Genomic DNA, 26195 nt, shown 5'->3' on the forward strand with positions numbered 1-26195 from the left:
AAGGTTGTAGACAAGGAAGGGTTCTAGGTGGAACTCTTCAAACACAACAACAGAATTTTGGGCCCCTTCCTCATTGATATTTCCAATAAAGTGGTTTGGATGGGATTTTCCCATCTTAGTCACGACATGTCATGCATTTGATACATATGGCTGGCCTAGTCTTACATCTCAAAATTTGTAGGCCTATTATGGTTGTGCATACTTTCTTTGAATTGTAGACCTCTGTTTTACACACCATTCTATCTCAAGCTAATTTGCTAGCTCAAATTTGAGTACAAATTCAAGTTTGAGATTCTTGAATCTACCAATTCGTAATGTTCCCGAATTGTTGGGTTTGAAACTGAATGATGCTGGAAGATTGAAAATGAATTTCCTTCTTAGATAATCTCAAAGAATGCTTCAAGATCCCTTATATACTTCTCATGCCTGAAATGGTGTCTTTTAATAATAATTTTATATCAGTTGAAGACATAATATTTGTTTATTATAGAAATCATTTATGTTATATTCAATTTTATATTTTAATACTATTTATAATCATATCACAATAATATTTGATATATTTTCATTTAATATTTATATTATTATTATTAAACTTTTAACATTTAATACTACGGTAATATCAATATATAAGATCATATTTTATTTATATTCATTTATTACTATATCAATAGTGAATAATACTAATGTATCTTGAGATCATTTTTTAAATACCATTATTATTTTGATGATATTATAATTATATGAATATTTATATATAATATAAATATATAATTATTATTTTGGTAGGATATTACATCCTTCCTCATCGATCTTTCCAACAAAGTGGTTTGTATGGGATTCTCCCATTTTGGTGATGACATGTCATGCATTTGATACATATGGCTGGGCTAGTCTTGCATCTCAAAATTTGTAGGCCTATTATGGCTGGGCATACTTTCTTTGAATTGTACACCTCTGTTCTATGCACCATTCTTGTTACTAATTTAGCCTACCTCCTAAATTGCTATGTTAAGCTTGCTTATAAACTGTGTTATGTGTTTTAAGTTGCTGATCATGCATATTACAGAATGGTTTGGATGCAAAATGTAAAGTACAAAAATCAATAAACAAGAGAAATTGATCATTGTTTATTCAAGATACATACAAGTACCAATATAGTACACTTTATTGAAATATATTTCAGAATTGTTTTGATAAGGTACTTGATACAATGCATTTAGATACTACACAAGTTGTGGCAGTTCGTAACACAATATTTGAATTAACACGTTGCATAAACAGAAAAGTACTAGAGAGATAAGGGGAAAAGCCTCCATTTCTTGAATGGAAGAGTCATTGATCTGAATGTTGAAGATTTGAGCCTGCGTCTCCATGTTTGAATAAACTTGCAAAATGTAAAGAAGGGGGTTAGTTCACACGAACTAAACAATGGGAACCATTCCAAAAATCTCTACACTACTTAGTGTTCCTACAATATGGTTATTCAGTATCTACATTAAAAGATGCAAAGGTAGGAGAAATATCTGAAAACATAGCAGGTTTTATGCTAATAAGTTTGTTTCATGTGCCGATATAGGTATGAAGTTTGAGGTTGTTGAAGGATCATGTATAAGATACACGCATGAAGCCTTTTGACTAAATCATGTAGAGGCCAAGACTGAAGGATTGAGGAGACTATTGAATGGACATGCATAAACTACAGGTGTGAAACCTTCTGGTCAAATCATGTAGAGGCGAAGACTGAAGACATGGGGAGATTGTTGAGGGGGCATACATAAATTACAAGTATGGGACCTTCTAGTTGAAGAATAGTAGAAGATTGAAGACACAAGGAGATTGTCAAAGGGACACATAAATTATAGGCATGAAACCTTTTAGTTGAATCATGGAGGGATTGGAAGTCTACAAGTGCACAATTAGAAATAAAGTTTTTCAGTTAAAAGGGAAAAACGGATTATAACAGTTTGAATTAAATTGGATGGCTGATTCATAATAGAAAAGTAAAGTTTATTTCACCAAATATAAAGGGAACATAGAAAAGCACAAGAGAGTCATGCATCTACTTTAGAAAGATCTATTGCTGAGCAAAATAAGAAAGAAAAATACACTAGAAGTCAACCACACCCTAAAGTCACTAAAGAGAATTCACACATGGATTCACAAACTCCAAGAACAAAACATAAGTATATAAACATGGAAAAAGTTCACTCCAAAATATAAGAAGCTACAAATCTGCCAAGTAATGTCAAATGAGGTTCTTAGATACAAATTTCAAGGGCTGCAACAGTGATATAAGCAGGCTTTACACAACAACAAGCCATGAAACAAAGTGGTGAAGATTTGAATAAAGGTGTTATTGAGCAGTTTGCGAAAAATAGGAGCTCATTGCTATGAGTCATGACTTTATAAATGCACATGAAAACATATACGAATGGATGTTGCAATGGAGTTTCTTGTCATCCTACTGCAGGAAGTGTAATAATTTTTACAAATGATGTGTATATAACTCATAGCTAAAGTACAATCATACATCGGGTGGAGATGATATTTACATAATGTTAATGCATGTAGCTTCGGTTTGACATTACTGTAAAGCACATACTTATGTATATACACACAACAACATGATGCACATGTTGTTATGCATATATGCATATGTATGTGCTGTTGCACTTTACACAGTCTGCAACCAATAAGACATATATATGTTCCGAGATCATTAAGGCATGATCAAGATTATCTTTGGTTCCTTGGATGTTTAGGTCGTGGTTGATCTAACCTTTATATTGGGCTGCCGATGTAATGATTGTTTATACATTGTGTTAACCATTTAAATGATTGGTAATGACGGTAACTAATTATGTGATTAGTCACCCACGAACGGGTGTGTGAATGAATGTCCATGTCTGCTGTGGGAGACATGGCCATTCATCCCCACACCTCTTCCATGGGTATATATCCAATCTGCCCAATGTAATCTTGGCATTGTAATCTATTAATGCAAGCGTTCCATAAATGATCGAAGATAATTCTGAAAGTTTCATATAATTCAATTCTGTTATTACTGCAGTAACAGTTGTAGATTCTAGAAGCAACTAAAACATTGGTGATATTGATTGTACCTGCAACAAATTCTGCAATCAGTTAAATCTGGTAATAAACTTTACATGGTATCCGAGCTTGGCTAAGGAAAGATCACACTAAGTTTATTAGGATCAGATTTTACTTCAAATAACAATCCTCTCTCTGTCTACAAAGATGACAAACACAATGAGATTCGAACATCACCTTGGAAGTGCTGATAACTTCGAATCCTGGAAACTTCAAGTAATGATGTTGTTAAAAGAAAACAAATTAGAGTCATTTGTAAGAGAAGAAAAAGAAGAACCTAAAGATGACCTTGAGAAATCAGAATGGATCGAGAGAAATGAAAAGGCTATGAAGATAATTGTAGATACTGTTCAAGACCACATAGTACCTATTGTGGCAAAACATACCACAACATATTGTATGTTTCAAGCTCTTGAGAATGCATTTATAATTAATAATATAGGCAGAAAACTTGCTCTTAAAAGACAGATGAATAGTGTAAGCATGAATAAAGGGGAAACTATAAATGCTTTCTTTATGAGAATCACAGATTTGAGAGATCAATTATCTGCACTTGGTTATGAGATTGAAAATCAAGAATTATCTTTAATAGCATTAGGAGGACTTCCAAATTCTTGGGAATCCTTTGTACAAGGTATAAGTGCTAGGTTTAAAATCCCTAAATTAGATCGTTTAAGATCAAATTGTCTTCAAGAAGAATCAAAATTAATGATTAAGAGAAAACACAAAACCCTAGATGAAGATGTTCAAGTTCTTAATACAAATACTCATAAAAAAGGGAAAGAAGAGAAACAACAAAAGGAAAAGAAATTTTCCTGGAAAACGACAATCCAAACATAAGAAAGACTTGTCTAAAATCCAATGCTTCAGATGTGATCTATATGGACAATTATGCAATAAATTGTCCCAATAGATATAAACCTCAAGCATCTTTTGCAAAATCAGAGAAGTCAATTGAAGGCAATGAATATGAGAAATATGCCTTCTATTCAGCATTATCTAGCTAGATATCAACCAAAAGGAATACATGGATAGTTGACAGTGGGTCTTCTAGAGACATCACTAGATATTAGGATAACCTAGAAAGCATGCAAATAGAAACAAATGAAGAAGTTACAATTGGTGATAACTCTGGACACTCTGTAAAAGCAATTGAGACCTGCACTATAAAATTGAAATCTGGAAATTCTATTCAACTTTTTGGAGTTCTCTATGTACCAGGTATTAAGAAGAATTTAATATCTATATCCGCACTTGAAGATGATGGTTATAAAATTGCATTTATGGAAGGGAAAGTACTAGCATGGCCTAAAAATTCAACCGTTAAGAAGGATCTAACAATAGGAGTACGACAAGGACTCTTATATGAGCTATGTGCTAAGACAAACCTTGCACTTGTATATGAGACCTCTGATTCAAATGAAATATGGCATAGAAGACTAGGTCATATCAACTTCCATGCCCTAACATCAATGGAGAAGGTAGTAACTGGAATGTCTAAGTTAAAACATATTCACAATGAATCATGTAAAGGTTGTGCCTTAGGAGAAAACACTAAAAAGCCATTTCCTCATAGTTTGAGCAAACCTAAAGAAGTGTTGGAAGTTGGAACTAGTACATTCTGATCTATGTGGGCCCATGTCTATACCATATATAGGAGGATTCTTATGTTATTTGATATTTTTCAAGGAAAACATAGATATACTTCCTTAAATGAAAAGAATCTGAAGAGATTCTCTCTAAGTTTAAAGAATTCAAAACTATCACTGAGAACTCTTTTGGTAAGAACATTAAAATTCTGAGAACAGATAATGGGAAGGAGTATACTTTTGAAATATTTAAAGAGTTTTGCAAACTCATTGGGATTAAGAGGGAGTTCAGAATCCCTTACAATCCTCAACAAAATGGGGTTGCTGAAAGGAAGAACAAGACTATTGTAGAAGCTGCTCGGGCTATGATTTTTGATCAAAATTTGAGTATGTCCTTTTGGGTTGAAGCATCCAACGTAGCAATCTATATTCAAAATAGATGTCCTCACTCACATTTGGACAATAAGACTCCTAAAGAAGCATTTTCTGGAAAGAAACCTGACATCAGTCACCTAATCATATTTGGATGTCCTATATATGTTCATGCACCTAAGGAAAAGGGGACTAAGTTAGAACCTTCTGGAAGAAAGGGTATTCTCATTGGTTTTAGTGAAATAGTAAAAGGATACCGAGTCTACATTCTTGGATAGAAACAAATAGAACTAAGCAAAGATGTCGTCTTTGAGGAAGACATTGCTTTCAAAAGAGCCAAAACCTCTGATGAACTAGATACATTTGATATATCTCTAGAAGAGACTCCTGCTCCTGAGATTTAGAGGGAATTTCCTGAAGAGACTTCAAGTGAAATTGAAATCCTTTTAGAGACTCAAGAAGAGAGTCTAGATCACTCTAAAAGGCCACTTTGGGCAAGGAAAATAATATAGGATGGAGATGGATTCGCAGCCCCTTCAGGAACCTTTCGAGAAAGCAAGAGACCTAGAAAATTGACATATAATGCTTTCGTGTGTGAGAGCTTGAATCTTGAACCTTCTAGTACTTCTGAAGCACTTAAATATCGAGCTTGAAAAGAGGCCATGGTGGAAGAATACCAGTCTATACTAAAAAATGATGTTTGGGACATAGTTCTGAGACCTAAGGAAAAATATGTTTTTTCTTCAAAATGGCACTTCAAAGTTAAGTATGTTGCAGATGGTAGCATTGAAAAACATAAAGCTTGCTTTGTGGCTAGAGGTTTTCCTCAAAAGGAAGGAATTGACTTTGAAGAAACCTTTGCACTAGTTGCCAGGTACACTTCTGTTAGAGCTGTAATAGCCATCGCTACAGCCAAAGGTTGGAAAATCCATCAAATGGATGTAAAAACTACTTTTCTTAATGGAAAAATAGAGGAAGAAGTATATTTGGAACAACTAGAAGGATTTGTAACTCATGACGTTGCCTCTTATGTTTGTAAATTGAAGAAGGCTATATATGGACTTAAACAAGCTCCCTAGGCCTGGTATGAAAGGATTGACAAGTACCTTTTGAGTCTTGGATTCACCAAGAATGTGGCTGATCCAAATCTATACTTCAAGGTAAATAAAGGTAATATGCTAATTCGAATTCTTTATGTAGATCTTTTGATTACAAAGGAAGAACATTTTATTAATCAGTGTAAGAAAGATTTGGCTTGTGAGTTTGAATTGAAGGATTTAGGAATTCTTCATTACTTTCTTGGTTTGGAATTACGTCAGAAGTTTGGTAATATCTTTCTACATCAAAAGAAGTATACTATTGATATTTTGAAAAGATTTGGAATGTGGGATTGTCGAACTATGTCTACACCTATGGAAACCAACCTTCACAAGCTAAAGAAAGCAAGTGCCAAATCCAAACTAGTTGATCCCACCTTATACAGACAGATGATTGGGTCCTTGATGTATCTTGTAAATACTCTACCTGATATCTGCTATTCAGTGAATGCATTAAGTCAGTTCATGTGTAAACCTTGTGAGATTCATCTTGTTGCTTTGAATCATATATTGAGGTATCTTCAAGGTACTATTGCGTATGAACTTAAATATGAGAATACTAGCTTGCAGTTACATAGATATATTGATTTCAATTGGGCTGGAAGTGTAAATTGCTAGAAAAACACATCAGGATGCTGCTTCAATTTAGGATCAGCTATGATCTCTTGGATCTGCAAAAAGCAAGCTTCTATTGCTCAAAGTTCTATTGAGGCAGAGTATATTGCAGCAGCTATGAGAGCTAGAGAAGCAGTGTGGCTTCGGAAGTTGCTTTCTAACTTGTTTGGTGAACCTATGAAACCTACCACTATTCACTGTGATAACCAAAGTTGTATCAAGTTATCTATGAATCCAGTATTTCATGATAGATCCAAGCATATAGAAATTCCTTACCACTACGTAAGAGACATGGTGGAAAGAAGAGCGATTCTATTAGAATATATTAATACAGGTGATTAAACAATTGACATTCTTATCAAGGCTCTCCCTAAAGTGAAAGTTGATTATTTCAGAAAGAAACTTGGCTTGATTGAAATGTAAGTCTATGAGATTGAGTCTTAGCTTTGTAAATTTGTATTATTTAAATAAAGATGTTTAAAGTGTAAACTCTTTTGTCATATGTGTGATTCTATGACTCATGGGCCTACCCTATGTCCATTATTTAAGGAGATAATCTTTTATAATGAAATATTGATTTTGATAAGATAAAGTGACGACTTTATTATTATTAGATTACTATCATGATGAATATCATGTGACTTGATATTTGAGAAAAAATCATGATAGTTAAAAGAGCATGTTGATGGATATCATGTGATTTTATATTTGTTGAAGATCAATATGTTCAAATTCATGGTGGATATTATGTGACTTAATATCTATGGATCTACCATGATCTTTTATGGTGGATATCATGTGACTTAATATCTGTATACACACCATAACTAGAAAGAATGTCATGAGATTTGATTTTCTAATATATATCTTGAGGATATTGCTTTTCCTATAAAAGGAACTTATATATATGCACTTTGTCTTCCCTAACTAAGAGGGAGTGTTAATGCATGTAACTTCGGTCTAACATTAATGTGAAGCACATACTTATGTATATACGCACAACAACATGATGCACATGCTGTTATGCATATATGGATACGTATGTGCTGTTGCAGTTTACACAGTTTGCAACTGATAAGAGATATATGTTTCGAGATCATTAAGGCATGATCAGGATTATCTTTGGTTCCTTGGATGCTTAGATCTTGGTCGATCTAACCTTTATATTGGGCCACCGATGTAATGATTGTTTATACACTATGCTAACCATTTAAATGATTGGTAATGACAATAACTAATTATGTGATTAGTCGCCCATGAATGGGTGTGTAAATGAATGTCCATGTTTCCTATGGGAGACATGGCCATTCATCCCCACACCTCATCCGTGGGTATATATCCAATCTGCCCGATGTAATCTTGGCATCGTAATCTATTAATGTAAGCGCTCCATAGAGGATTGAAGATAATTCTGAAAGTTTCATATAATTCAATTCTGTTATTACTGCACTAACACTTGCAGATTCTGGAAGCAATTAAAACATTGGTGAGATTGATTGTACCTGCAACAAATTCTGCAATCAGTCAAATTTGGTAATAAACTTTACACATAACATTCAAAAAGACAGCGAGCATACAAAATGGGAAGTAACAATCAATTTTATATGACAATGATCTGAGTTAAATGAAAATGACTCATATTGTTGATCATGATGGCCAAAGGAATTATTTTGTCAATCAAGTTTTTAAGCAGCAATGAATACCTCATTCTCAAATCAGATTTGAAAGTGTAGACAGAATAGTCATTTTGCGTGGTGTTTTTGGGCAATTGGAGCAGAATCATTAAAAACGATTTTTGGGTTATGTCCAGAATGGGGTGTATTTGGTCTCTTGCGGGTAGAATCCGCAGAAGAGCAACAATCAAAGAGATAATTGCATTTTTTGAAAATCAGCGTGACTTAAATGCACACAAAAAGCAGCCAAACCCATCTCATAGAAGGTGGCATCACATTACATGAAAAAATAGAGCATTAAGATTCCAACTCTCATTCAAAGACAAAAAGATATATTCACAAATACCATCATTTTCAACGCCTTTGTGTTTTGCTAGTTAGTCAATGAGATCAATGCATGCAAGCCAGAAGAATTCAACATCTTCACAAGGATACTCAAGAACCATATGTTTGTTTGTGTTACTGTTGTCAATATCATATTTTAGGTTATAATGGTTGAATTCCTGAATAAATTTGCTAAAACAACAAAAATTTCATGGAAATACTGCTTTATTTCCATAGGAATCAGATTTCTGAGCTTGCCAATTGGATGTCTTCTCGAGTTAATTAATGTACCAAAGAAAGCCATCACAACAGAGGTATAATTTGTTAATGTATAGCATTAGTAGAAGTAATGATGCTCATCTGATACATATATAGATCTACATTTTAGGTTCTCTGATAAATGGTTATTATTGTTTCTTATATATATATATATATATATACACACACACACACACATATATATGTGTGTGTGTGTGTGTTTGGAACTTTGGATTAATATACGTGTGATACCATTATCGGTAGACAGGCTATCAGCAGTCTTTATTTGTATTAGCATGTTAATGCTGTGCAATTTATCGGGTGCCCTGATTATGTGTTAACAGATAGCAATTACATTAACTAACAGTTGTTAGTCATGCCACCGTAGAGGCATGACTCTTCAGGGGTCATGACTCTTCGCCTTTATACATATAGGAAGGCGGATTGCTGAGGAAAGACATCAATATATGGCATCTTAGACCCAGCGATCTGTATACCAAACATTACAAATATTTTCAGTACTTTTCTTTTGAAATCTAATCTGCAAGAGCATTATAATATTCAACATACAAACTACATTGTCAGCAATATACAGAGAAGGAGATACTGAACTTAAAGCAATTCAAAGATCACCATTATTTGAAGAACAACTCTACACTACTTTGATATAAGTAAGAGTATCTGTTGTTCCATATTTATCGTAATTGTTTTATCTATCAGAGGTCTACAAAATTAACATAATTTACAGCAGAAAATCATGTTTCAAAATGGATAGGCATTCGCGACATCTCATACCAGTCATGGCATTAAAAAATACAACAATACAAAAGTTATATGGAGAACTTTGAGTAATGTTCAACAAGCATACCTTCATGGCATGCACAAATATGGAGCAAATGCTGATGAAGCGAAGAAACCCAGCACAAGAACTCACGACATAAAAGGAAAAGCATTCACAACATAGAACAAACAACAGTCCAAGAAACTTACAGCAAAGAAAGAACCAACAGAGAAGAGCCACGAAATGACCCAAAGCATAAGCTCATGGCATGATGTGAAGGAGGAGCCATAATCAACAGTGAAATAGCAGTCATCACTCACGGAAAACTTCAAAAACAGTCTAGCAAGTGAAGAAATGGCATCTAGAGCATTCACGATAGACCTTGAACCACCATAGCTCGTGCCACAAACCCGCAAGGAGAAAGAGCAAATACTGCAGCAGCAGCCACAACCTGGAGAATACTAAACAACAACAGCAATGGCTCACACATTAGCAACAAAATGGAGAGTCATGGCATCAACCAAAACAACACAAAAAGGTCCAAATAGCAGAGCAGAAGAACCAGTTCTTCTTCATTCACGGCTAGGGTTTTTAACCCTATGTTCTCTTTTTTCTCCAAATGAGCATTTGAATGGCCAAATGATATTGTTTTATGCTTTTAATCTTTCCTCAAACACATTGCATAATATTTCGGGTCCGCCCATAATGAATTAGAGGAGAAAATAATGTTTATTAACATAATATAACTTTACTTGTTGAGAGTTTTTATTATGTTAATAAATAGTTTTAATCTTATTTTGTTCTAAATTTAGAAATTGAAATTGTTATTATATTAATTGATTTATTATTATCAATTAATTAATAGTAATTTTTACTTTGAACAAAATGATTTATTTATTATTATATGCATCAAATATGTAATTAATATTAATAATTTGATAATAATAAATCAATTTATTAATGTTAAGTGCAATAATAATAAAAAGGTTAAGGGGAGTTGCATTTTTTAAATGCCTAAATGCGAGGGTAAGGAGTTCATTGGCTATTTTTGGATTCCTAGTTTAGACTTGGGATTTTGGAGTCGATTATGGAGCTTTTTTTGACATTTTTAGAGTCTTCTTGGACTTTTCTGCATAGATAATTGGTCAAAGGGTAGTTTGAGTTTTCCATGCAGTGATGGAGCACTTTAGTGCTACTTTTGGCGAAATATGGAGTAGTTAAGGCTAGTTTTGCATGCAATTTATTTTGGGAGGTTTTATATGCATTTATGCATGATTTTGAGGAGATAGAGACAATTTTCTAGTTGGCTATTAGTTGGACAGGTGGTTGAGAGTAGTTTTAATGGGTTTTTTCACAGTTTGGATAATTTTTGACTCGTTTTTTCCATGCATATTTCTAATATCCGAATTAGGGTTTTGAGCTCTATTTCTTGTACATTCACCTCATTATGAGGTATCTTCTTTCGAGCTCGGATTTTTTGCACATTGCAAATTTTGAGTTGATTGTAAGAGCACTTTGGAGCAGAGATTTTTCAGCATTGGTTATATAGATTCAACGGTTCCTTCTCATTGATTCTCGTGCAATATTGTGGATTCTTTGCTTTTATGTTGTGTTCGTCCTTCATTAAAGCTATACTCCTTATTGCATGTTAGAATCTCGATACTTGTAATTGCAAGTCTTTGTTTGTGTCCTTATTCTTTTTGCAGAAAATTGGTAAAACCTACATTTTCCTTTCAAAGCAAAAGATTTAGGGTCCTTGCATAGAATTACTTTTATAGTGTCGTGTAGCCGACGGGTTGATGTGGTCGGTAGAAATTGTGTTAGCCGACTTGATTGTCGTCGGTGTTTTTGTATTCTGTAGCCGACGTCCTCGGTAAAGATTTTGTAGCCGACGGGTAAATAGTTTGTAGTGGACATAATGTTTGTGGCTGACGGACTCCTTCGGGAAGGTTTGGCAGATAGTATTTATATCCTGTCTGGGTACATTGTAAATCATTCATCTTATGAAGCATAATGTACTGTTCTGGCATATGCGAATATAATAAAAGGAGTTCTGCTGTTCGTATTTCCATTGTTTGTATGCATTCATTTATTTTGGATATCAGTCGTGGGAAGTGTGACCAGTTGAGAAGACTTGAAGCTGCTGTAGGCATGGAGTGTTTGTGTACCAGAGGCACTGGGAGTAGTGTTGGCCGAGAGGCTGTCTTGGTGGATGCATAGAGAGCTTGGGAGGAGCTGATCACCTAGTTGGAGGTAGTGCAGCGACACTCAGGGTACTGAGGAGTTGAAAACAGAGAAAGCAGCATAGGTGGCTATCAAGGCCAGCTTCATTAAGGAGGCAGTATTGTGTTAGCAGAGGCTACAAGCACGGGACGAAGGTGAAAGTGATGTGTCAGAAGTAGATTTATCTCGTTGGAATCAGTCCGTTAATATATTTTGTCTCAAATATTTTGTAATTGTCGTTCAGAGACGACTTTTTCTTTTGGGGGGATGATGTCATCGGTAAATATTGTGTAGCCGACAGGTTGATGTCGTCAGTAAAAACTGTGTTAGAAGACTCGATTGTCGTCGGTGTTTTTGTATTCTGTAGCCGACGTCGTCAATAAAGATTTTATAGCCGACGGGTAAATAGTTTGTAGTGGACATAATGTTTGTGGCCGACGGACTCCTTTGGGAAGGTTTGACAGATAGTATATATATCCTGTCTGGGTACATTGTAAATCATTCATCTTATGAAGCATAATGTAATGTTCTGGCATATGCAAATATAATAAAAGGAGTTCTGCTATTCGTATTTCCATTGTCTGTATGCATTCATTTATTTTACCCGTACGGTAAACATATAGTTACATGCTTGTCTGGGTATTGTGAATCATTTGTATCTTGGGTAATTGGTGTTTTATTAAAATTGAAGTTGCATACAAATCATCCGTGTATCACCTCATTTAGGTTAGTATTCATTATTCTCATTATTCTCATTATTCTCATCCCTTTTCCCACATATAATTTAGGTTTTAGGTGATCACTATTTAGGAACCGACCTAGCTTCCAGAGATTCATCTCTCGTTTTAGGACAACCCACCACCCGAGAGAGTTTCAATGTTTCAATAGGATAGCTAGATTCTGCATCTTGCTATAGGTGCAATCCTTATTGACAACAATTTTTTGCATGTCTTGTGGGACTCAAAACTGCTTCACAGTTCTTTGAATTACGAAATTTTACTGTTGTTTTGGTGTGAATAGTCCCTTGCTTCATTATGGGACGTTTGCTGTAACCTTGGATCAACAACAAGTTTGGCCCTTCTTGGAGAGACGGTGTTTGCAACATCATTTTTAGGACACTAGTTCCAAGATGGCACTTATGGACAATTTGATTAGACCAACAATGCTCTATGATTTTGCTGTCAGGGCCCATCTCTGCTAGAGTTAGACTAGGGCTTGGTTGAGTGGGTCCAGACCCTCATTTAGCATATCATCAAATGTAAGTATTCTTCACCTTACAGTATTGTCTCAATTGAATTTGGTGCCACCCTTTCAGAATTGGTAACATCTTCAACTTTGTTTTGTTCTTGCATCGCCTTCAATGCCTTTCGGACTTGTCTGAGGGCATCACAGATACTTCTACCTTGCCTACCCCTCCTCGGAGGCTATTACAATTTCTGACCCATTGGGTCGGGCTTGGTGCTAGTTCACCGAGGCTTTGGATCTCTTGGTGTAAAATCCCAAACTGGTTCCCAATCTAAATGTTGATGCACAATTTATTGTTTTGCAATATTTAATTTTTTTCTATTTTTTTTCAGAATATTTGCCTTGTAGATATGTATCAACAATTTTAAGTTGTTGGAATTAAAATTAGATTATGATTGGATAAATTCTCTTAACACTTTATTATGGAAATCATTAATCTGAATTACATATTATGAAAAAGACACCTGAATTACACTTCATTTAGTCAAATCGTAATACCAAATTATCCTCTAGTTGTCCACGATGGTTCCTTAACGTCAAAACCCCATCTGTAGATGATGATTATCCTTTGGACGTCCACAGCAATATTGAATGCTGTGTGAAAAAATGATGTGCTAGGAAACTACAACAGACACATGACCTCCCAATAACCTCACACAACCTGCTACAAATCCACGTAGGGTCTAGTACAAGCTACGCTGGCCTCCTATAGCCGTCCTGTTCACATGTAGGACTAGAAATGATGTCTGGGCACAATGTGGTTGCCATCTAGACTCTTCAATATATTTCGCCTTCGTTTCAACCTTGAGCAATAGTCTTGAGAAAAGTGCAAACTTCTCAATATCAATTCGAACCCAAGGTAGACCCACAACAAGATACTGTTACTCTCTACACTTCAGGAATTAATTACTAGCAAATCTCGAAGCCATAGGAATACAGTAAGGAGACTCAGCAAATTGTTTATAACAACACAATTTGCAATCAAATTACCAGAACAATCTCCTAGATACAGGAAAATAAAGATAGGAGATTTAGCTAATGAAACCACCATACATCAACAGTGACTTCGAACATTAGAAACTTCAGAGACCCTTATACTTCAGCAAGGGCTCACAATTCAAACTCAAGAAAGCTACAAAGGCACAAAAAAAACAAATGAATAATCAAGCGTGCCTTTTCCAATGAAATGAGCTCTTATTTATAAGCTTCCGTTGGTCAAAGTTTCCTTAAACCTCCAGTTCAGAAATTGTGGAAGTTGCACAAAAGAACTCAACACTAGAAATCTTCCAACTAGCTTTTTAATAAATATCTCTTATATTCATTATTATAATAATGCAACTCAATGATTAATAAATAAATAAGAGCTCATTCAATTTATTACTTTATTAATTGCAAGTGACGATCAACTGCTAAAGCCACCCACTGCACTGCCAAAAATAGCAACTGCTGAAAATAGACTTACTAGAAATAGTAAGTCCACAATTGAGACCCCCAAAACATCCTGTTAGCTCACGAGGCTCGCTATGATGAGCTAACTCCATCAATTGTGTAAACCTGCCAAAATCGGGGACATTACACTTGGGTTTGATCGAGATCAAGATTGATTCATCTTCCTCTCCTCTAGTACTCGTCGGATGCCACCTCTCATCTTCTATCATCTCGGTACGATGTGAATGTGCACATTGGAATTGACATTTACAGGTTGTCTATTGTCACCACTTGGGGTAGGCCCCAAAGGGCCTTCGCCTGAGGATGGCTTTCTATGTGGAGCACTTTCTCAAGATACAAGACAGGATCATTGTTCATCCTTACCTTTATCACTGCCAGTCACATGCACTCCACATCTCCCTTGGTTCCTTCAGAGTGGGATCACATTTATGTTGCATTTTGACCAACCATTTGATAGCTAGGGAGGATAGGAATTGTTTGCTTTATGACATCAGGAATGTTTAGATGGTGACAAATTTCATTTTCTGTTGCCCCATCTACCCTGAGATCAGAGTGAGATTCAACTACTTTGTTTAAACAGACCTAGTCTCTTCCCTCCTTCAATTAACTAATTAGAGGAGCCTCAAGTGTTATCTTTAGGATGCCTTGAGGCTTCGGGACCACTCTCTACAACATCAACTCTCCACAAGAGAACACTTTGATCAGCTCATCACTTCCTTCTTCACAGTGGTTTCTCCTTCACATGGTACCAAGTGGCTACTTGGCCCCTCCTGTGGACATTTCAAGTCTATGATGCCTCACATGTATTCCACTTGGTTTCTTCTTCTTCTTCTAGAGCCTAGAGGTCTTCAGTGGCAACTTGGGGTCCCATCTTGCCCTAGGACCTATCCTTTGGTTCTGGATTTTTTCTCAGCTTCTCAGAGCAGCTAGATGGTTGTTTGTTGTTGCTTCTTTCTTTAATTATTTTGTTTTCTCTCCCCAAGCACTGTTTGGTTTTTCTGTTGTGGACTAGCCTTCTGCTTTGTTTTGGCAGTCCCTTGACATTTATAAATTTATCATAACTCGTTTTGGGTGGACTGTGAGATTGCTTTTAAATTAGCCCATTAGATTAAAATCGTCTGCATGCAAAATCCCAAAAGAAGGTTTTGGTTTCATGCATTTGTGATATACTACTATATGGTTTTATGTGCATTATTGCAAGCCTTTTGGACCATGATAAATCGAACCAGGAGTAAGAGGATTCCTGTGGGATTAGGAATAACAAAAGATTCCTAAAATCAACCATTGAATGAAAACTACAAAATTAGTGAATGATAAACAAAATTTTGAAGCTTAAAATATGGTACACAGTAGAACATGTGCATTGTGCATGACAGTTATTATGAGTTGCTTGGGAATATCAACTTGCAAAAGCTAATTGTGTGTGGAGGAAGCACAAAAATCATGGCTATTTTACATACTTGCATATCAGTGCTGTCAAGACTTTGGATCATGTCATATGAGGTTCAGATGGCATAAACTCTCTCATAGCTCCCATGTCCCGGAGTAAGCTAATTGTTGAGTATGGATTTATATGGTCAGAATGCTTTTGGTTGCTGGGAAAAGCCATCCTATATGATGATCTTGCTGACATGGTAAAACCAGTAATATTTATTTTTCTTAGATATAAAAAATCCTTGCTTTCCCCTGGACATTCATATGACCATCAAATTTACCAGAGGTCTGATGAAGTGAGATCACAATCTCATGCATCGTACTTCCTGGATTTAATTTTTCCTGGGTAATTTGTTAATAGATTCTTGAGTTGCCAAATGGCATTGTAAAGTATGTGAGGTATTTCCAGCTGTTCTTTCTGAACGTGCAAGATTATGACACACGGCTGATATAGCTTGAAGCGTCTGTAAGAACAGATGGAAGGATGGTCTTGTTGACCCAGAGCTGGTTAAAAGTGTAAGCAACTACCTTATTCTGCACATCTTTCCGTTAGAATGGTCCCTCTTGTTCTGTAAAAGCAGTAATCAGGCCATGTAGGACCGTAGTCAACTTATAACAAGGATGACATTGATGAAATGGTTTGTTGGTGTAGAGAATGCTTATTAATACAGAAATGCTTTGACTTTACTTGAGGATATGCAGCAGATTTCATGTCTATAAAATGCATTGCTCTGGATATGGTTCCTTGAGGTAATGACCTATAGGTTTGATATCTTTTGCAGTTCCCTTAGAAAAATCAAACTGTATCTTTGATATTCATGGAATACTAAGAATGAGGAAGGTTGGGTTGGTTGTAAATCAAGGGTGTCTTCAATTTCTATTTATGTATGATATGTTAGTTTTCATTAGCAAGTTGTTGTTACTGGGCATGTAAAGTTAACAGTGTTTCACTAACAGTGCATATAATGAGGTACAGCAAGGGAACATTAAAAATTTGAGTCTGTTATAGTAATTTTATAATTCTTGTTTTTCAGAAACGTAAACATTTAACATTTATTTGTTCTGTTCTTCTCTCATTTTTACAGAGGAATAACCTGCCTGCAGTTCGTCAATATATTGAAATCTTTGCCGTGCAAATTTATTTAAAATTTCCATCACTGGTAAGCAACTTGAGTAAAATTCTGCACTATATATGTTTGGGCTGAATCCTGTTCTTTTTTATATGAATGTGTAAAATTAGAATAATTATCGGTAGGCATACATTTTGGTTTCTACTTCTTTGTTGCTCAGTTATGTCTTTAAATCTTAGTTTTCTGTGTTATTGAAGACAACATTCATGTTATGGGTGGTTAGTTCTCTCCAATGCTTTTTTCGTTTTTAATCTTGATTTTGTTTCACTACCTATTTCATGGATAATGCTTTTCATGTAATGTATTCTGGAAGATTTCATGGTTCTATTTATTTTTTGATCTGATCTATTTGATATTCATTTAGTTGTTACCACAGAGAATAATAATCAAGTGAGCATTGGTGCCAGTAGTTTTCATATTGCTGTCCATCATGCTTGCATGGCTGGATTATAAATTCACAGTTCATTTGAAAGATCCCCAACCGTCTCAATACTGAATTTCTGATTTTTGCTTGCTTTCTCACTGAGATGAAAAGGTGTTGAAGGCATTGAAATTGCTATGGCATGGGGATTTGTGCAAGTTGACAAAAAGTTTGCTCCAACATGACGAATTTTCCTAAGGCATAGAATAATCCTCTATTCAACGTCAAATCTGCTCAAGAAAAACAAGGAAAATCCTAAAAACCATGTGAACACCCAAGCAGAAGGAAGAATTCCTAAGTTCAACACGAAGTCCACTTTTGGAATTTCAGAAAGTTGTGAAACATTCCATGGAAAGTTGTGGAAATTTTCTGAATTTGTCAAAATCCTTGAGTTCAAACAAGGAAAGTTGAGAGAATCCACAAACACAAGCAAAGCCTACTCTCTTGTGATGAAAAAATTGGCAAGTGTTGACAACCTAGGTGACGAGTGCAAAAAGAGACGAAATACATTCTCTGGAGCCAGAGAAAAGTTGGAAAGTTGTGGAGTCCAAAGCCATTTGTGATTGAGATTGTTAAGTATATAGAGACAATTCCAAGTGGAAAGGAAGGAAAGGCCAAACTTCAATTGGAAAATGATAATTTTCTATAGAAGGGTGTGAATTTCGGATAGACAAAGATTTTAATGGGCCAAATAGCTAAGGAATCAATGGTAAAAAAATCTTAAGTATGAGAAATTTCCTTAAAATCAAACTTGAAGTGCATTTCCAAGGTTGATACTTCATCATTTCCAAAATTCATAAGGCTATTCCTAGATTAAAGGTAAGATTGCTGAAGTCATTTTAATGAGTTATTGACAGTTTTCTCTATGTTGTTTTGCAGGTCTAATGCAAGGTGAACAATCAAGGGTAGAGAAAAGAACCTGTGATTTCCAAACATCAAGATCAATGGAAGGAATTCAAATAGTATAATGAAAGATTCTAAGATGAGAAATTTTTGTAAGGCTTGGCAAAACCCACATGGATGCACCAAGTCCACTCAAGGAAAACTGCAGATGAAAGCCACGAAATTGCCATGAGAATTGCTAGTGAGAGACAAGGAAAAAGTTATCGAAGTGTAGGAGATTCCTTAACACATCAAATTCAACCCTCCATGCATGGAAATAAAAGAAACATGATGAAATTTTCACTCCATGTCAAGGAAATTCAAAGAGCAAATGAAAATTGGCTAAGTGGTTGAAATTCCACAAGCATTGGAGAATATTGTTCAATTCAAATTCTTGACTTCCATCTGATTTCCAAACCCAAAGTTTCTACAATCGATGCAAATTCACCACCACAAACAAAATCTTGCCAAATGTTGACATGTCACCTCAGGAAGAGATTTCTAGAGATAAAACTCAAGAAGATGGTTTCTTTTATTGAATTGGGAGCTTAGGAGGGAATCCTAGCAATGGAGGGCGATATGAGATGTTTGCTACGCATGCCATGGCTTGTTTGTAGGTCAAAGAATGACAAACAAGACAAGAAGGTAAAAGGACAGCTGAAATCTAGGAAGGAGAAATAGAGTCAGAAGATGAGGACCCACGGGGGAGGGGGTTGGGTCATGGGTCACTTAGGGAGTCATGGGTGATGCTCCAGCAAGACCACAACCTTGGTCTTCCCTTTTTGGGATCAAACCGAGCGGAAAATCGGTCTTCCCCTTAGTGAATAATATCTTAGCTATGACTTTAGGAAGGTCTATTTTTGTCTGTGTTCCAATGATTCACAAAATTTCTCTCATGGCCCTTTTGCTGGTCAGAAAATTTATGGGTCCTAGGCTCAACATTGATTTTGTTAAGGCTTTCACCAAAAAGAAGCAGTGTTTGAAAGGGTAGATATAAATTATTGTTACAGCGAAGGGAATTGTTTCTTTTGCATTTTCTTACGAAGAAGACTTGTCTAATGTTTTATGTAGAGGACCATGGGTGATTAGTTTGTCATTTTGTGGCTTTGAAGAGATGGACCCCTAATCTAGATTTGAGTGATGCTATCTTTGCTTCTTTCCCTGTGTGGGTTACATGCCTTGGTTTTCCATTGAAATACTCGTATGAGGATATTTTTAGACGATTATTTAGCTCTTTTGGGGAGCTCGTTTGCATTGATCCTGTGATAGCGATCGAGAACAAATCGGTATATGCCAAAATCCATGTTAGTGTCAGCCGATGTACCAATCTTCCCTCATCTGTGGAGATCGTGGCCAAGTTGGGTAAATGGGCTTTAGCCAATGGAGTTTGAAACAATGCTATTTATTTGTTTCCTTTGTCAATGTTAAGGCATTGTGTGAAAAATGCCCTTTACGGACCAATAAGGTGATTGCCTCAAAAAGCACTGACAAGAAGAAAGTATGAAGAGTAAAGAAAGTGAACAATAAGTAAGAGGGAGGAGATTGAGTGTATGACTATGAATAGTTCTAGCAAAACTTAGTCACAAAGGTATCTTGAAGGCTCAATATTAGGAGAAGGTGAACCCTGATAACCTTAAGCAGAGCCTAGTTAGGAATGGGATGAAAGAAAATGAGGATGAAGCAAAGTACCAATAGAAATGAATCTCACCCTAAATTGGGGAAACCCAAAAGTGAAGAAAAAAAAAGGGGTCTGTTGAGCCCTTGTTGGAGTTGAAGCCAAACTAGTATTTTGAAGAGGGAGAAATATCAAAGGGAATGACTAGAAGTGGGGATGGTGATTCTCCAACACAAACAGATATAAAATGTAGGGGGGAGTTGTGGGTTGAGGGTTCTCAACCATGTAATGTTTTGCGTAAATGCTCATCCATTAACTCTACAACTCAAAGGTCTCTAGATATTGTTAATTTCACTTTTCAAGAAGATGATCCTGTTCTTCTCTCTTTGGCTCATCCAGAGTTGAAATGGGGCAAGGAGCAATAGATACATTATTGGCTTAACGATGGAAATGAAATCTAGAGGAATGGTGTGAGTGTAATCAAGGGAGAGGATTCCTTATGCAAGTAGAAAAAAGAAAAGATAAGATAAGATAATGTTATTAATATCCAACAAGAGACCAACTAAATGGTCCAAGGGATTGGAAGAAATAACAGGGATAAAGAACAACCCAATGAGAGCACCAAACAGTGTCTGAGAAAGAACAAACAAGAAAGAAAAGATAGGAAACAAACAACAGATGAGAGAAAGACTAAATACCTTTTCTTAGTAAAAAGAAATCCACCATTGAAGGATAAGACCCAAGGTGAAGAAAGCTAGTGTTGCCCCACAGGTTGGTACTATCCCTTAGATTGAAGTTTCTAATAGAAACTAACTTAAGGCTGATATTAGAACTCCCAAAACTATAGTAGGTAGAAAATCTTCCAAATGGTATAAAGAATAGGAATGTTGGAAAGGCATAGAAGAAGGTAGTCAAAAAACCATCTTGGAGGTTTGTTGCCCAAGCAATAAATGACGATTATCTCATGAAACATAAGGGGGCTTAATGACTCCCACAAGTAGGGTATTCTTTGGAATAAGGGAATAGATTATAAACTAGCTATTGTCTTGATTTAGGAGACTAAAATGTCAAAGGAAAATGTAGAAAAGATAGAAGTGTTTAAAAAATGTGTTTTGGGAACTTGGGAGTAGCTTGGAGGGTTCTTTTGGAGAGCTACCAGCTTCTGGAACTTAAATCATATTGATAGCATGCCTCTAATCATTGAAGAGAATATTGCTTTAGTAGGATTTCATTGTACTAGGGATGGGTTTACCCAAGTCTTATCCAATATCTATGCACCAAATGTTAAAGGGGCAAGAAGTAAATTTTGGAAAAGGTTGACATCTAGCAGATTAGTTTGTTTGATAAATAGTTGGATTATCATGGAAATTTTAATTTGCCTCTTCAAGAGGCAGAAAAAATTGGAGGATCTCATATTCAAACATAGAGGAGATTGGATCTTATGGAGTTCATTAACACTCAAGCGCCACATGATTTTGATCTTCAAGGTGCAAGCTATACTTGGACCAATCGAAGGGCTAGAAATAAGCCGATACAAGCTCACCTTGACCAGGCTCTCATTTCAAGTGAATCAATGGTTAAGTCCTTCTTTTCCCTTATGACTCTTTCTAGAATTGGCTCAGACCATTTTGCCATTACTGTTGTTGTAGATGTGTTGTCCTCAATTTGGACATCACAAAATTGAGGCAACCATACTCAATTTTCTCATGAATTCATAGGTATAGCCTATTTGTTTTAATGTACTAATAATGTGTCATTAAGGCAATTCATTATTCCTTAATTGTACTCTATGTAACTTTATTCATGCATTTGTTTTGAAGGTTCCATCAAGTTTATCCCCAATGTTTGTAAGACAGAGTTTTTCTTTTTTGACTACAGAAGCTTGATTTTGGGTGAACTTTCACATCTATTATGTGTTTTTCTTTTTGTTGCAAATAGTTTGAGCTTTGTTTTTGTCTTATGATGATAGCCTTTGCAATCTCACTTATTTTGAGGTTAGGCCTCAAATGGAGCTGCCTAGCTCAAGTTACGAGGAAAAGTGAGGCTTTTCAAGCAGACAACACATCGTGATTAATAAACACCTCCAAAAGTGGGCTTTTATTGGCAATTGCACCAAATAAAACGACATTTAATATTTAGAGTGGATTTTTGTTGTCCTCAATTTTGATATCACAAAATTGAGGCAACCTCAGGCAATTTTCTCATTGATTCGTAGGTGCATCCTCTTTGTTTTCATGCTTCGATAAAGTATCATAAAGGCACTTCATTATCCCTGAATTGTTCTCTGTGTTTCTCTATCAATGATTTTAATCTGAAGGTTTTCGTCGAGTTGAATCCCAAATTGTTTGCTAGTAAGAGTTTTTCTTCTTGCATTGCAAACACTCAATTTTTGGTAAACTTTCACGTCTTTTCTTTGTTTTTCTTTGTGTTGTAAATATTTTTGCTTTTGTTTTTGCCTTAGGTGAATAGCCCTTGGAATTTTGCTCATTTTGAGCTAACTTAGGTCCAAATCGGAGTTGTCTAGCTCAAGTTATAAGCGAAAAAGTGAGGTGTTTCAGGACAACTGCATATTTTTATTAAAAACCTCATAAAAGTGGGCTTTTTATTGGCAATTGCAAGATATAAAGTTATATTTGATATTAAAAGTGGATTTTGTGATCCATTTTAAATTTTTAGCTCATTCTGAGTTGATTTGATCATAGATTTTTATGTTTTATGAAAATAGCCTTTTTTTAAGAGTATTTTTCATGTTACTTTATTAAAAACTATAGTTAAATATTAAATATAATTACATGAGATAAGTGCATAGTTGGGATTTTTATTTCATATTGCATGTATCCACATGCAAAATACTAGTCCCAACATTATTAAAAGTGTGCTTTTCAAATGCGATTGATAGGTGATTGTGTTTAAAGTTCATTTTAAATAATTAAAAGCATGTGTTTTAAATCACCATTTAATGTGGGTTTTTGAAACCCATTTACATGTAAATGTTAAATTAAAATGAGTTCTTTATATATGGTTTTAATTACAAAATGTGTTTTCATTTAAACGAAAGGCAAAGGTGGCAATTTTTGAGCGAATTGCATATGTTTTGGACATATGTAAATGCTAATAAGGAATATATTTGGACTTTTAAAACTCACCTCAAGAAAAAGTGGCAATTTTTAAGTCAATAGCATATGTTTAAAAAACTCATGTATTTGCCTTTAAAAAGTGCTTTTTCCACTTCAAGACATAAAGTGGCAGTTTTTGTCAAGCTTTTTTTACTTGCATATGCATAAATTCACTTCAAGACATAAAGTGGCGATGTTTGTCAGATTTTTGGCAAGAAATTCCAAGTAGCATATGCAAGAACTCATCTTACTTGCATATGCAGTCGGGTGTAAAATCTCGTTCTAAAAATAAAGATAAGTTTGCCTTTCCCTTACATGCAAATGCGAGTTAAAATCCCACCATTACTCATTTCATGTACCTCCATATGGCTGCCCCATGGTTGAAGTCTTTCCCACATGCTTGGCGGATAGTATCTCACATTTTGCACTTATTTAAACATGAGATGCTCAATGTATTATTTGTTTTTCTCCTTGCTCACTTAAATCTAAACTTGCTGATCGCATATGTAATTCATCCCAAAAAACCCGTTTTAGGCTATTTTACACAATTTAGCCATTCTGCGCTTGACCCATTTGTTCATTATCTATCCTCATTTATTCCATTCATTTCCCCATTTATACCTTGTTCAAAATCCATCAAAATCTTGCTATGGATCCTTCACATGACGATGTTCTCATTTTATGGGATTTTCATGTAATAGTTGTGTGGGTGTACCATTTTGCAATGTCAAGAAAATCTACTCCAGCAAAGGGCAAAGACAAAAAGAAGATGAAGTACCAATATGATCAGTATCATAACTCCATTCCGTCATCACAAGTAACCTCATACTGTGATGATGTACAAGATACTAATATTTCTCATATGAACATTGAGGACTTTCTTGTAAGAGTTGAGGCTATAGCTACCAAAGATATAGTGTGGATCAAGCTGCATCATATTCATCATCTGTCCACTTTCCTCTTGGCAGCTCATGAACCGGAATTCATCCTTGCATGTCGAAGACATTTTGATGCAGCTTCACGAACCATCAAAGATCAAGATGGCAATACTATCATTAGTCTTGATCCCGAGACTGTTGATTGTATATTTGATGTTCCTCATACTCTAGTTGTTACGAATATCACAAGGAAGAAGGCTATGGAGCGGTGGAATGAGGATACTCCATCTTCTACCAAGTTTTTAAATGATAACTAACTGATTATTAAAAGACCAAATCTTGTCAGATGGCCAGTTAAGGGAGTTCGCAAATGTGATTTCAAAGAAGAAATCAATGACCTCATCACACGTCTTAGCCACTTGGCAGGGCTCAAGGATTCAAATACCTTCAAACCCTGGATGTATAAGTACATCTCACTCATAATACGGTAAAAAAAGAATGTGTTTTGGGCTGAATTAGTGAGCGACTCAATATGTGAATGTTTTGTGAACTGGTGTGTTCAACATGAACTCCTACATGGTGTACATTGCTGCTGCTCTAGGCACCTTTTCTGGGTTATCAACTAGGCATGACAAGTCCATAGTTCATGAGTGGGATAGTATGAACAATTGTTTTTGAAACAAAGTTGGATACACTTTAGAAGAGTTCAGGATGCCTTCTTTGGGCATTTTATGTGTTTGTTTGATAAAGAGCTTCCTAATAACTGATTATTTGATGAGGTTAATGAGTATGGTTGCATGTTTTTACAATTTTCCAACTTTACATATTTGTGAGTTGGGTGCTTCAAATGAGAGCCATACACATTACCAAGGTATCCCATTGATAGAATTATACTGATGGAATTGGCAAGACAACTTATGGAGGTCCAGGCTTATCAGTCTAGTTTGCACTGGCCTAGAGTGGGGATGTCATCTCAAAACTTATCAAAGATTGGAGGATATTCAATAGACATTGTGCCTAAGGTCGAGAATATGGAGTTTGAACTCCAAAGGATCACACTAAAAAAGTTTGCAGCTAGGAGTTGTTTTGATTGGAGGGAAAAGATGAGGAGGTAGTTCTTGCACATACACTGTCTAGAAGATCGTTGGATTGATGTACGTACTGAGATGGATATACGGCGTATGGATTATACCCTGTTAGCTTTGAAGTAGATTGTAGATTTCAAGTTGGCCTTAATTCCTCCTAGTTTTGTAGGTCATCAAATTTAGGATCGTGAATATTTTTAGCATGATGTAGAGAAGTTGCCCATTCTTCAACCTACATGGTCATGCAAAGAAAATATGTCCATTTGGGATAGATTCTAGTCTATTCTCGCTAATACCAACGCATGGATGAAGAGAAGGGGTCTTAAATGAATAAAGATAAAGCTTGGCAAAGATTTTGATCCTACTAGTCCAATTGGTTTAGGTCATAAATAAAGGGTAAAGGTAAAGATGTCACATTCTCATCTACATTTGAACCTCCTATTCAAAGTTTGCCTAGGCTATCTATTAAAGGAGGAGAGGATTCAAGATTACTTGAGGTGAAAAAGATTGAATCTCAATTAGTTCAATGTCATGTCCCCATTTTGGAGGCAATTTGATTTAATTAATTTAATTATTTAGGTTGTCCAAAATAATGAATATTTTATGAGGATGACTAATTAATTGTTTTAATTAAATAAATAAGTGGTATTAAGTTAATTATTTATAAAGTTATCAAATAAATAAATATTAAAAGGTAACTTTATATTTAATTAAGTTAATAAAGTGACTTGAATTATAAAATATTTTATAAAGTCACTTAATAGATAAAATAAAATAATGTTCTAGAAGCTTCTGGAGAAAGTGGAGAAAAAAGAATAAATAGGCACCCCGGGCTTCATTCTAATCATCCAGTTGTTTATTTCTCTCTTGACATCAAATTGTGATTCAGTCACA

The 26195-nt window shown here is 35.3% G+C and overlaps 1 protein-coding gene across 9 annotated transcripts in view; it reads left to right on the forward strand.

The window, feature by feature from the left end:
• Positions 1–26195, forward strand: part of LOC149557071 (tRNA/rRNA methyltransferase (SpoU) family protein) — a 332528-nt gene that overhangs the window by 212885 nt on the left and 93448 nt on the right. For 7 of the 9 annotated variants that reach the window (XR_016364835.1, XM_089831747.1, XM_089831751.1 and 4 more), the window contains one exon: positions 17260–17334. The exons of the other annotated variants lie outside the window; for them this stretch is intronic. Coding sequence is in view for 6 of the 7 variants with exons in the window: in XM_089831747.1 (XP_089687873.1) it covers positions 17260–17334 (75 nt within the window). In the remaining variant the exon portion in view is untranslated. The remainder of the gene's footprint in view (positions 1–17259; positions 17335–26195) is intronic. 9 annotated transcript variants of the gene reach the window in all.

Source organism: Cupressus sempervirens, chromosome 5 (assembly GCF_028749045.1).
Source record: "Cupressus sempervirens isolate cs-2001-9-10 chromosome 5, ASM2874904v1, whole genome shotgun sequence".
Taxonomy (NCBI): domain Eukaryota; kingdom Viridiplantae; phylum Streptophyta; class Pinopsida; order Cupressales; family Cupressaceae; genus Cupressus; species Cupressus sempervirens.